This window comes from Eublepharis macularius, chromosome 17 (genome assembly GCF_028583425.1).
Source record: "Eublepharis macularius isolate TG4126 chromosome 17, MPM_Emac_v1.0, whole genome shotgun sequence".
NCBI lineage: Eukaryota > Metazoa > Chordata > Lepidosauria > Squamata > Eublepharidae > Eublepharis > Eublepharis macularius.
This window is the reverse complement of record NC_072806.1, coordinates 10,952,443-10,964,317: the sequence shown is the minus strand read 5'-3', so window position 1 is coordinate 10,964,317 and position 11,875 is coordinate 10,952,443. Positions and strand designations below refer to the sequence as shown.

Here is an 11,875-nt window from a genome sequence, read left to right as displayed (position 1 = left end):
GAGAAGAGAGAGGTTGCAAAGTCCTCACCTTGGTACGCGTATCTTGCAAAAAACGAATTGGCCTCAGCCGACCATTTCTGTTTTTCTTTTCAACTGGTCCCCTCCTCCCAACCTGAGAGCTGGTGGGAGGGATTTCTGACTGTCAGCAAGAGAAGAAATGGGAGAGCATGTGAATGAAGAAGGCTGTGGGAAGAACAGGAGGGAACTTTTGCCACTGTCCTGAGATTTGAGCTGCTAGCTTGGGAAGGGGGTGGGGGTGCAGACAGACACACAGAGAGAAGATACTCCTGCAGGGTGCAGGGTTGTGCAGAGAGAGGGTTAATGGAAATCTCTCCCTATTGTGCAAAGGAGCGGTGGAATTCATTGTGTCCTGTTGGAGGTGGGGTTTTCCTTCTGCTGGGAGGGTTAGATTTGTAACTACCTTGAGAAAGTGGAACAGAGTTGGAGACTTCAGATGGGGGCTGCCTTATTAGATGGAGCCTGGTTTTTGCAAACTGCCAGCCCTCTCGGACCCTGGCAAAAGCCAGGTAAGAGAACATCTGTGCCAAATGCCACAAACTTAAGGCTTGGGCTCCATCTCTGTGACTGACCACCCCACCCCCAATCCCATCTTTTCCACAGACGTGAGAACCCAGAGGGGGATTTGCCTGTACTGAATGCCAGGAGGAAGTATCCCGGGGTGACCAATACATCTCTCAGCAAGGGGGAAAACTGTGTGACTTCCAACATTCATTCTCTGTAAAGGAAACAAACAAACAAAAATACTCTGAATGGGTCAAAAAGTAGCAATGAGCTTCTTTTCCCTCTCTCTTTCTGAAGAACAGTTATTTGCCTGAATGGTCACTTGGTTAGGAAAATAGAAATACTTTGTGGGTGCTTGCTGCCGGCAACCTGGATAACTCTGGAAAGAAAATAATCAGCTGCTGCTGCGATGGAGTTCCACACACTTGCCTTATCTTTCATCTTTGCGCTGAAGCTGCCCTTAGCCACCTATGGGAACAAGCTGCTGCCGCACATGTGAGTATTTAAACTTCTCTTGACTTTGGGATGGGGCTAACTCATCAGCAAAAGTTTCCAGGTCCTATTTGAGAGTGCTAATGTAGATTTTGACTGGCTAAGAGACCAAGAGATTAACCAAAAAGTCCTGGGTTCTGAGCTTGCCTTGGTAGCAATCCTAAACATGTTTGCTATAGGCTCCCATGAATCCAGAGGGACTTACCTCTGAGCATAGGATTATGTCGTAGATAGCTTTAGGTAAAGTAAAAGCTTGCCCTTGTACTACTTCCCCCCTGCCTCCACAACATGGGGATAATTACAGCACTAAACTCCCTGGCCAGGTTGTTGTGAAAGACTTCTGAGAATGGGTATGTAGGGTGCTTTGATTGTTCTAACATGCTGCAAGTGTAGTATTTAGTAATATTATCAGCATATCTGTCACACAAGTGGTAAGATTACAAAAGTGTGGAAGGGAGCCAAGGACGTTCTTCCTACAACATGTTCCTGTCCTTTTATCTACAGCTATTTAGCTGACGAAACTTTCCCAAAGGTGGGGAGAAAAATGGCTCCCACCTGGTTTAATTTCTGCTTCAGACATGGCTTCTCGGTGGCTTAGCCCTGCCCATGGCATCCTTCATCAATTGGCACTTTGGCAATAGCCAGCTAAAAATGTTCTTGATTAGCCAGGCTTCCTATTGAGGATTCTTAAATATGACTTTAATATTTAGTATTTTGTTTACTTTATTTATACCCCGCTTTTCTCCCCAGTGGGGACCCAAAGCAGCTTACATCTTTCTCCTGTCCTCCTTTTTGTCCTCACAATAATCCTGTGTGAGTTAGGTTAGGCTGAGAGTAGTTGACTGGCCCAAAGTCACTCATTCATGTCCGAGTGGGAATTCGAACTCAGGTCTCTCAGTCTGTAGTCCGGCACTCTTACTACTACACCATGCTGGTTCTCAATATGTGGTTCTCGCCATGTTTTAATTGTCTGTGAGCTGTCTTGAGCACCTCTGGTAGAAAAAGTGGGTAGAAATTATGAAGGTATATGAAGAGCAGCTCATTTCCTTTTGATCAGAATGGATTCTTGTACATTTCTCACATTAACCAGACTGTTGCTTCAACATTTCATGTTCATTTGCTGTACCAGTCTGTGCCATTTTACAGATGGGGAAAACTGAGTCTGAGCATTACCTAAAACTGGACAGTAACCACCTGCTCGCACATTACCAATGCAAACTAGTTTGAAACCTGTTTGAATTTTCTCAAAGTGTTCTAGAAACTATTGTTTTATAAAGGGGCTGGAAATTCTTTTGACACAGAACTGCAGTTCTCAGATTTCCTTGGCTGAGATGGGAACATTGAAAGGCAGAGTTGAAACTGGTTTATTTTGGTAAGGGAGAGATACGTTGCTGAAATGGGATTTGAATCTCAGGCTTACTGGTCCAAATTCAACACATTTCCCTTGAGAGTCAAACCATGCTAGACACTGGTAGATCTGTGAATGAATCTTGTTCATTATTTTATTGCTAAGTAGCTGTAGGTGGCTATAATTCATATTGGTGAAGAAGAAGCTTTCTAAAAATTCAGTTTGCATTATCAAATCCCTCAACATGCATATCTTCTGTTAGGTAAAATACACACAGGCCATTTGAAATCTGGAATATGTCAAAAGAGAAAGAGTTAAACTCCACTCCCACTTGAGCCCCAATCTAATTTTCCCTGGCTGAATATTTATCAATAAAAATATCCATGCTAGAGAACTGATCTTATCTTATTTGGAGAACTGATTGTATTTTATTTGGTTTGGTGCTCAATTACACAGAATTATGAACTTTAACATCAGATGTTCTTTTTAGCAAGTCAGTAGGGGGTTAATGAAAAATCTTGAACATTGACTACACTTGAAAAAATTGAATGAAATTATCTTTGCAGCATCTCCTCTTCAGCCTGTGGAAGAACTTAATTGCCAACGTTTTTCCTTCGGCCAGGCTCCTGTGCATTTAAAACTGCCTGTCTGCGGAAATTCAGTAAAGCAGCTAAAGCTTTATTGTTTTTTTTTTATTTTCCCACATGGGAAAAACCAGGGAGGGGGGAGCTAATAACTCTAATTGAAAAGACTGTTAATTTTTATGAGTGTTCTATTCACTTCCTGCCTCTTCTTCCTACCCTTTTTCTTGTTAGCGTTAAAAGTGTTTTGTATTGTAATTAAAAGTTATGGGTTTAAGCTTGACATACCGGGCAGATCTTTGGAAAGTTTCTGTACAAGTTTGAGTTCCTGCCAAAACAGACGTCCTCTACTCAGCAATTTTTTTCTGTTTTTCTTTGCAAACTGAACCAGTACTGAACAATGCACTAAATGCAAAACCATCATTTCCATATGTTGTTATGGCAGCACAGGGGTCTGGTCACGTGTGTGTGCTCTGAAAAACTCCACTAGAATTTCCTTGTTCCTGGAAAACTCATTAGCTTTATAAACCTAGAAGTTTAAGGCAAGGATCACTTGGAATTGTTGAATACTAGTAACTTTTGAGAATGCCAAGGGCTTCTATATACTAGTCTTACAATCCACTCAAAAGCCAGAAAACTTGGATTTAAGCCTATTTGTTCCCCTTTGACCTAATGGAAATTATTTGCCAGTGAGTCACATATTCCAGGTTAATGGGGATTTTGGGTGTCTGTGTGTGTGTGGAGTATTTAGAAACTGGTAATGTCAATTTCATGTCATTCAGGCTCCACCCAGGCAAGTTTCTTGGCATTGGTAGCTTAAAGACCAAACATTATGCGTGAGAACCTTGATCTGATCTCCTGACTTGCATGTAACTTTTCAAAAGCAGTCACAGCAGTAGGGGAGTGGAGTTTGGATTGAGGCTGTGGTGCTGAAGAGGAAAGGGTTAGGCTTTCCCCTCCTCTACATTTCCTTGATAGTATTCCCCTGCCCCCCCCCCAATACACACACACACCACTGTTAGCTCAGGCAAGGGGAAAAGACAGTCACTTGTATTGCACCTGTCTTTTTTCCCTTACCAGGTCTAATAGCAGCTCTGTTGATCTGTGAGCTCCACTCACATGTCCATTCCAAACTGGATCCCCTTGTGTATGTAACGTGCCATCAAGTCACAACTGACTTATGGTGACTCCAGCAAGGGGCTTTCAAGGCAAGTGAGAAGTAGAGGTGGTTTGCTAGTGCCTTACTCTGCGGAGTCTTGCTTGGTGGTCCCCCATTCATATACTGACCCTTCTTAGCTTCCAAGGTCTGACAAGATCAAGTTATACCATACCATATGCCATATAGTCTTCCCTCTAAAAAGGTTAAGAACTGAGTGGAAAATCTAAGCTGCAGCTTGATGGTATAGTGTTTGGAGGAGCATTCTGAGTCAGCACAAAAGGGAAAAAACCCACAGCAAAAAACTAAAGACAAATATCCTAATAATTTATTTTTAAAATGTTAATCAACTCAGATTTAATTTTCATGCAGTGCTTTTGCACTCATTGGTCAGAATACTAAACAATAGGAGCAGATTGACTTCAATTTGAGCAGCATACTACTTTTATGTTTCTTGGACTAATAAAAGAACTAGGAAGTGTTGTGAAGTCATTAGAGAGGAAGCTAGTGTCATTGGCGTTGTAGACCAGAAGAGCTGGTCACAAAAAACAAAACCAAGTACTGGGAGGTATATTGTATTGATGAACAAGCCAGAGGTCCAAGCCATACAGGGCAAGAGATCTGGGGACAGAAAATATAACTTGATCCCTTTTAAGTGTGTTGTAGAAATGTACGAGACACACGGAAATCCTCTCCGTCTTGATCTCGTCTTGGCATTCAGCTACTTTTCTCTGCATGCCTGCAAAGAAGAGGCAGAAGTGTGTCACCCTTGCTCATTCTGCATGCCAGCTAGCAGCAGGACTGTCCAAGAAACAGCAAAAAAGAAAACGGAGACCATATAGTGGCTCAGGACCCGGCATGTGGGTGGGACCCTGAGACCCATAGGAGGATCCTGACTCACGGAATGAAGACCAATGGAATTGAGTATGAAAGAAACTATGTTCTCTGCCTCTCGCAACACACAAAATCTCCCAACACGGAAAGACAAAGTCTTTCTTCATTTAAGATGCTTTTGCATCTGTTTCTGTAGGACACACATGAAGCTAATAGAAGACTGAAGAATTGTAGGTCCCCGAAGCACTGTCTGTTTAATGTGGGAATAAAAGAGTTTCTATATTTTCATCCTATTTTTCCCCCTTGACTATCTGACAGCCTAGGTTTCAAAATTGTCTTGGCTTTCTTTAGACCTTAACACGAATCCGAACTGTTTTTAATGTAGATATGAGCTGTTTGGCATTGTAAATTAGAGAGCTTGTCAGTCGGTGCTAGCCAGGAGTTGTAAATTCCTTTAGACTCCCTATCTCTTAAACAAAGCTTGAGCAGATGAGTGTCCGTAATCCACGTATTGTAGCAAATTTTTGATATTGAAATATACAAGTTTAGAACAGCTTGAAAGCATATCCGTTTGGCAGCCCTAAACAGTCAGTCGTGTGTATCTGTGTGTCTTGGTAAAGAAGAGAGACGCAAGGCCTCGGCTCTGAGTACGGTTTGTTCCAAAACTGCCTTGTGCCCCTTTAATTGTTTTAAACTTTAGTCATCATCAATTAATGAAACTGCTTCCTTGACAGACCCTTTGCTTGATTTAGTTTGGCACATCCTGCCTCCATGATCCTCTCTTCCCCAACTTTCCAAAGACAATAGATTTCACTCACCAGAAAGTTTTAGTTTAATGAAAAAATTAACTTGACCATAAACAAACAATTCTGTTTTCATGCAGAGAGTTGCTGAGAGCCAACTGGCCGTCAAACATGATCAGGGCCTTGTTCAGTGTGCTCAGTCTAGGACACTGCAGAACTAGATTGTGTATCCCAGAATCCTCTGCAGTCCGCACAGAGGGTGTGTGGTGCCACCCCTTAGATTGTGCATGACGTCATGATGAACACCCTTTTAAAAATTGCTACTGTAGCTTGTCATTTGGGCTACTATTAGAATCTTTATCTGATCAGGGGTGATTCCTTCTATACTTGCACATCATCCAATTGAAGATATGCCATCATATGCAAACCGTGGCCTTCTATTCTCATTGAACAATTTGTTGGTTTCTGTTGGGGAGAATCAATGAACACATATCTGACATAAAATATTGGAAATACTCAGAAACCAGTGCATGAGCATTTTAATCGTCCTGCAAATACTATTACCAGTTGGAAAGTTATTGTTCTATAAAAACAAAACTCCAAAAGGAATATACAATGCAAAAGTACTGAATTAGAACTCATCAAGCAATTAAACACTTTCTGTCATCCTGGCTTAAACTCTGACTTGGGTTTCCTCACTCATCATACTTTCTGATAGCCCAACAGGGCCTTGTTTTCAGAAACAGACTATTCTTATCATGTTGTATCTTACCATAACCTTTTACTGATATTGTCAGTTATCTCATGCTTCAAACTGCCTCTTCCTTAATTAGTTATTTAACATACTTTATTGCACTTAGATTTATCTTCATTGCATATTAGAGACTAGACCCTCAGATCAATCATTAAAATTACCCAAGCAGTTCAAGTCCCCGACCCAGACAATATATTTATTTATTTATTTATTTATTCAATTTATATACCGCCCATCCCAGGGGCTCTGGGCGGTGAACAGTTAAAATTGATAAAAACAAAACTAAAATCAATATACAAATAATAAAACAAATTAACAAGGTGCAGTGGTGGGGAGAACCTTCCCCACCCCAAAGGTGGGAGGCCGACATGGCACCGCCCCCTTAGAGATATATAGAGATATATCATACATAGAGAACATAAAGATATATCGTACCAGGCCCCACTTTGCTCAATAGCTCCCTCTTTCCCCTTCTGTGTAACAGTGACAGAAGTATTTGAGTCCAATGGCACCTTAGAGACCAACATGATTATCAGGGTATAAACTTTCAAGAGTCAAAGCTCCCTTCAGATACCAAGACAGCTTTGACTCTTGAAAGCGGAGACTCTGAAAACCTTTTCAGTCTCTAAGCTGCCACTGGACTCAAATCTGAGCCAGTTTGGTGTAGTGGTTAAGAGCGCTGGACTGTAATCTGGAGAACCGAGTTGGATTCCCCACTCTTCCACCTGAAGCCAGCTGGGTGACCTTGGGCTAGTCACAGCTCTCTGGAGCTCTCTCAGCCCCACCCACCTCACAGGGTGTTTTGTTGTGGGGATAATAATGACATACTTTGTAAACCGCTCTGAGTGGGCATTAAGTTGTCCTGAAGGGCAGTATATATGAATGTTGTTGTTGTTGTTGTCATCTTGCTGTTATTCTGCAGACTAACACAGCTACCTACCTGAAACGAATGACAGAAGTGATTTTCTTTCTTTCCATTGTATCTGAGGAAATGAGGTCTGACTCAAAAAAGCTCATATACATGCATTGTCTTTCTCCCCTCTCCTAACCTGTCTTTTCAGGCCAAATGTCTGTGCTGAACAAGAGCTTGCAATGGTGGGCCGGTGGCAGCCACATATCCAAGCCTTTTCCCGATTGGTCAAAGTATGGAAGCCGGGCTGTGGAAGTAAGCCCTGGTGTGTGGGCTATGAACGGAGGTAAGTGCTGATGCTTCCATGCATTTATGATTGATTTAGGTGGATAGGTCATCTCATCCCAAAAGCTCTGGGGTCTGGGTGAAAACTCAGCAAACCTGCTCTGTCTATGCAAAATTCAGATTCATTGACAATCCACCCTTCCATAGCTTAACTCTGAACCGCCAAAGCCAGCCCAAACAAGTAAGTGTTGAGAGATGTGCTCAGGCTTAGACTTTGGTGAATCTCCAGTGGAAGATTCCCATAACTGGGAAGAGCAACCAAGAATGCCTCTTTTCATGCCCTTGCTTCCTGAATGCAACACAAAAGTAGCATCATAAAGACTACAGGATACCTTAAATGGATGATGATGGAGTGCATGGGAACAAGCCATCTGCAGGACATGTTGGGTCTGCAGTGTTCTGTGTTCTAGTCAAAGCTGAGGAATACAAATGGTTTCATCCTTCTGTCTGGAAACACTTGTCAGAATCAAGTTGGGTGTTAGGGAATTTCTAGGACCCCTGTTCTAAAAGGCCTATGTATGAGCATTTATTGGAGTTGACCATTCTCACAGAAGGCAGAAGTTATTCCTATGTAAGCAGATTCCTTCTGAGACTGTGGTTAGAGAGCCCTATTGCAAGGACAGTATCTCTCTTGTTTTGACTTTGTACTCAAGAATTTACCATGGATAAACACTTTCTCAGGAAGACACCCAAGATTCCTTTGTAGCACCAGACATGTTTATATTGCAGAGAGAGTTTACTATCTTGTCAATCAGGCCTGTATTGGTGCCATGTCTTCTGAAGAATTTGATTCTGAAGAATTGTTTGTATCTAGTTTTGTATAACAATTTTATCTCTTTTCTGTAAACAACTTTGGAAAGTATATAAGATTCTCTGCTATGGCTGATCTTTATGCATGTGTCAGAACATGGCACTGCATCTGGGCTTTATTGTAAATAAAGCTCATTAATTCTTTATGGCTCACTTTTGGTGTCTTGATTACTTGTGGGTGATGGCTGTTGGGGAATGTAATCTGAACGCTGAGTACCTTTAAAGAATTTTTTCCTTTACATTGGGTTCTGCTCAAATGAGAGATGTTCACATACCTGCAGACCCCACACCCTTTCATGTCTTGGACTGGGAGAAGTTTGAAATGTGTGATGGGCAAACTGTCTGTGGCTCAATTCAGAATTGGCTCAGTATCTGTGAATGTTTAAAAAAAACCCCTCTATTTTCTGAGAACTATCCTGGTTGATAATGTTGGAGCATGTTCGATGGTGGTGCAATGCACTTGTGCATTATTAATGCTTCACTGACCTTGCACTCACCTCCAGTCATGATGCAGTTGTAGACCCATGGCCAGAAATGTGGTAAATTAGCCTAAAATGATACTGATACTGGCAGGAGGATGTCAGTGCACAAAAGCTAGAGACTAACTACAGGTTTTCTAAGGACTCCTGAGCCAGAAGACTGGAAGGCAGGAGCAGATTTACTTCTTATTGGGGGCAGGGAGAGAACCCTGCCTTTGCAAATTAAAGGGCTAGAGACTCTGTTGTTGAGACCCCTGCTGTTGTGGCATTAGTGTCTTATATGCTCGTGTTATACAATGATTTCTGTTTTATCTTGTTAGCCTCCTTGAGGGCCTTCATTGGTGGAAAGGCAGTTTAGAAATCCCTTAAGTAAAATTAATAATGATTTTGGAAATCTCTAAAGACAGAGGGTTAATGCTAGATCAGGCGTTGGTAGCAGATGGCGCACTTGCTGATGGTAGCACGCCGGACTCTTTTGCTTGGCACCCAGGGCCAGACCTTTGCCCAACCTCCCAAGGCACTACAGGAGACAGACAGTGCAAGAGAAAACAAAAGGCATGGCTCATGCCTCCCAGATCTGCATGGCCACCAGCCAAGTTCAAGGCGAATCCCTGAGATGCTGCCAGCACTGATGGAGCTTGGCTTGCTTCAGGCATATCTGGCCAGGTACAATGCTTGTCTTCCTACCACTAGTATTTTGTTTGCTGGCATACCAACATCTTTGCAAGTAGGCGATGCCTTGTGGGAGCACGGGTGAAAAAAAGGTTGCCTATTGCTGTACTAGATAAACCTGGGTCTGCTTCACACATGACATGGAAATTGTGTGTGTATGTAGGACATGGAATGAGTGTATTACATCCTTTTTTTCTCCAAATGTAATGCTTCTTGTGCCATGCTTCAAATTAGAGCGGGGTGCTGTTGACAGTCCAATGGCTGGATTTCAACTGCTGCTGGCTGTCCAATGTGGAATTTGTTAACAGCAGACATGCCTCAGTGATCTTTTGAGGCACTTGGGATCACCTGTGGAGGAGGCAGACAGTGCACTGGGCAGCGGATATAAAGAATGAAGTTTAATTAATGTAAGAGGATGACACCAAAGGGTCCACCTAGACTTTGTGTTCTGTTTTTAGCAACGGCTGGCCAGATGCCTCTGGGCTCTCAGAAGTATTTATGCATTGCCAGCATGTGGTGGCCAGAGGCGTTTTGCTTCTGCACATGGGCAGTCCCTTTCGCTATTGTGGCTCATAGACTTGTTCTCCTTGAAAGTGTCTGATCATATTTTGAAAGCTATATCTATGACTTTGCTCTGACCTGGATAGCCCGGGTGAGCCTGATCTCATCAGATCTTAGAAGCTAAGCAGGGTTGGCCTTGGTTGGTAATTGGATGGGAGACCACCAACGAAGGCCAGGGTTGCAGAGCCCGGCAATGGCAAACCACCTCTGTTAGTCTCTCGCCTTGAAAACTCCACCAGGGGTTGCCATGTCAGCTATGACTTGAGGGCACTCTCCACCACCATATCTATAAACCTATAAAACCACTTTACCTTGCCCAATCTATCCTGGTAGGCTCTGCTCTGGCTAGCAGTCGCTCTCCAAGGCTTTGGGTTTTTACCAGCCCTTTACCCTGGGATCCTTTTGACTAGAGATTCTGGGGACTGGGTCTTTCTGCATTCAAAGCACATGCCTTTATTATTGAGCTGTAGGCCCAGCTTGTGGCTGTCACTGCATCCACTTCTTTACCAACTGAGCTATCCATGCACTGTGGAGCTGTGCCTGGGTTAACAGAGAGCCAAAGGAGGCGGCTTGCTCTTAGTCTCTGACAAAGAAAGAATGCTGGGATACTGAATGCATATGGTGGAGGCGACGGACAGAATTACGGTGTCAGATTCCACACGGACCTACATGTGTCACTCTCCGCAGTATTGACTGAGAAATAGCAAACAGAGTATCTTGGAATGATTTGGTCTTAAAAAAATTTGTGCTGTATTTAATTATGTTTTACTCATATTTACTGTATGCTTTTACCTTTTATTTTGTAGTAGATTTGATGTTGTGTGACCCACCCTGAGCCCAGTTGTGGGGAAGGCTAAAAGTCTAATAAATCAAATCAAATCATATATTCAGTAGCCTGCATACATGCATACAAGTGACAGAAATGTATATTACACGTATAGCAAGCTTTCTGTACATGCAGGCAGATTCTGTGCACGTGCCAATTGTATGTGCACACAAATTGAGTCTGTGCATGTGCCATTGTGCAGGGGCCATGGTTCAGTGGTAGAGGATGTGCTTTGCATAAAGTTAGTCCCAGGCTGAGTCCTCAACACCTACAGTCAAAAGGATCAGGTATGAGGCAATGTGAAAGACCTCTACTTGAGGCCACAGAGAGCTGCTACCAGTCAACACTGACCTTGATAAACCAACAGTCTCATTCAATATGAGGCAGATTCATGTATGTTCATGCATGTGTTTAACAGTACGTGCATGTAAGCAGAATCTTATATGCATGCTTCATTTGCACAGTTATGTCAACTGTGCATATAGAACCTATACAACATACAGTTTTTTATACCCTCTTGCTTATATGCTGTTCTGAATGAAGGATGCATGCCTGATTAAAATGGGAATACTTTTAAAAAATGTTCCTGGAAAAAATGTGGCGTTGAAGTCTTGCCTTGTGTTTAAGGAATCTAAGCACTCTGTAATTGTCAACTGTTAGCTCGGTGATGAAATCTGCCCATCAGTAAGAATAAGTAGCAACCTGAACCTCTGATACATGTAGACATATTTTGTCTCGAAGTCTGGGTCTTTGTCTAGCAGGCGGAACACTTTGAAGTGTGAGGGGTCTCGTCGGCTTTCTCAGCACTTCAAAGGCTCAGAACTCTCCAGTTGCAACTTAGAGTTCTCTCTTGCAGTGTGACTCCCCCCCCCTACATTTGTAAATCAAGGAACAAAAAAAAT

The 11,875-nt window shown here is 42.7% G+C and overlaps 1 protein-coding gene across 3 annotated transcripts in view; it reads left to right on the top strand.

Annotated features, from left to right (window-relative positions):
- Nucleotides 1-207: 207 nt before the first annotated feature.
- Nucleotides 208-11,875, top strand: part of MEGF6 (multiple EGF like domains 6) — a 182,589-nt gene continuing 170,921 nt past the window's right edge. For 2 of the 3 annotated variants that reach the window (XR_008598426.1, XM_055001923.1), the window contains exons 1-2: nucleotides 208-1,017; nucleotides 7,492-7,626. Coding sequence is in view for 2 of the 3 variants with exons in the window: in XM_055001923.1 (XP_054857898.1) it covers nucleotides 932-1,017; nucleotides 7,492-7,626 (221 nt within the window). In the remaining variant the exon portion in view is untranslated. The remainder of the gene's footprint in view (nucleotides 1,018-7,491; nucleotides 7,627-11,875) is intronic. The other variant, XM_055001922.1, reaches the window with a different exon arrangement.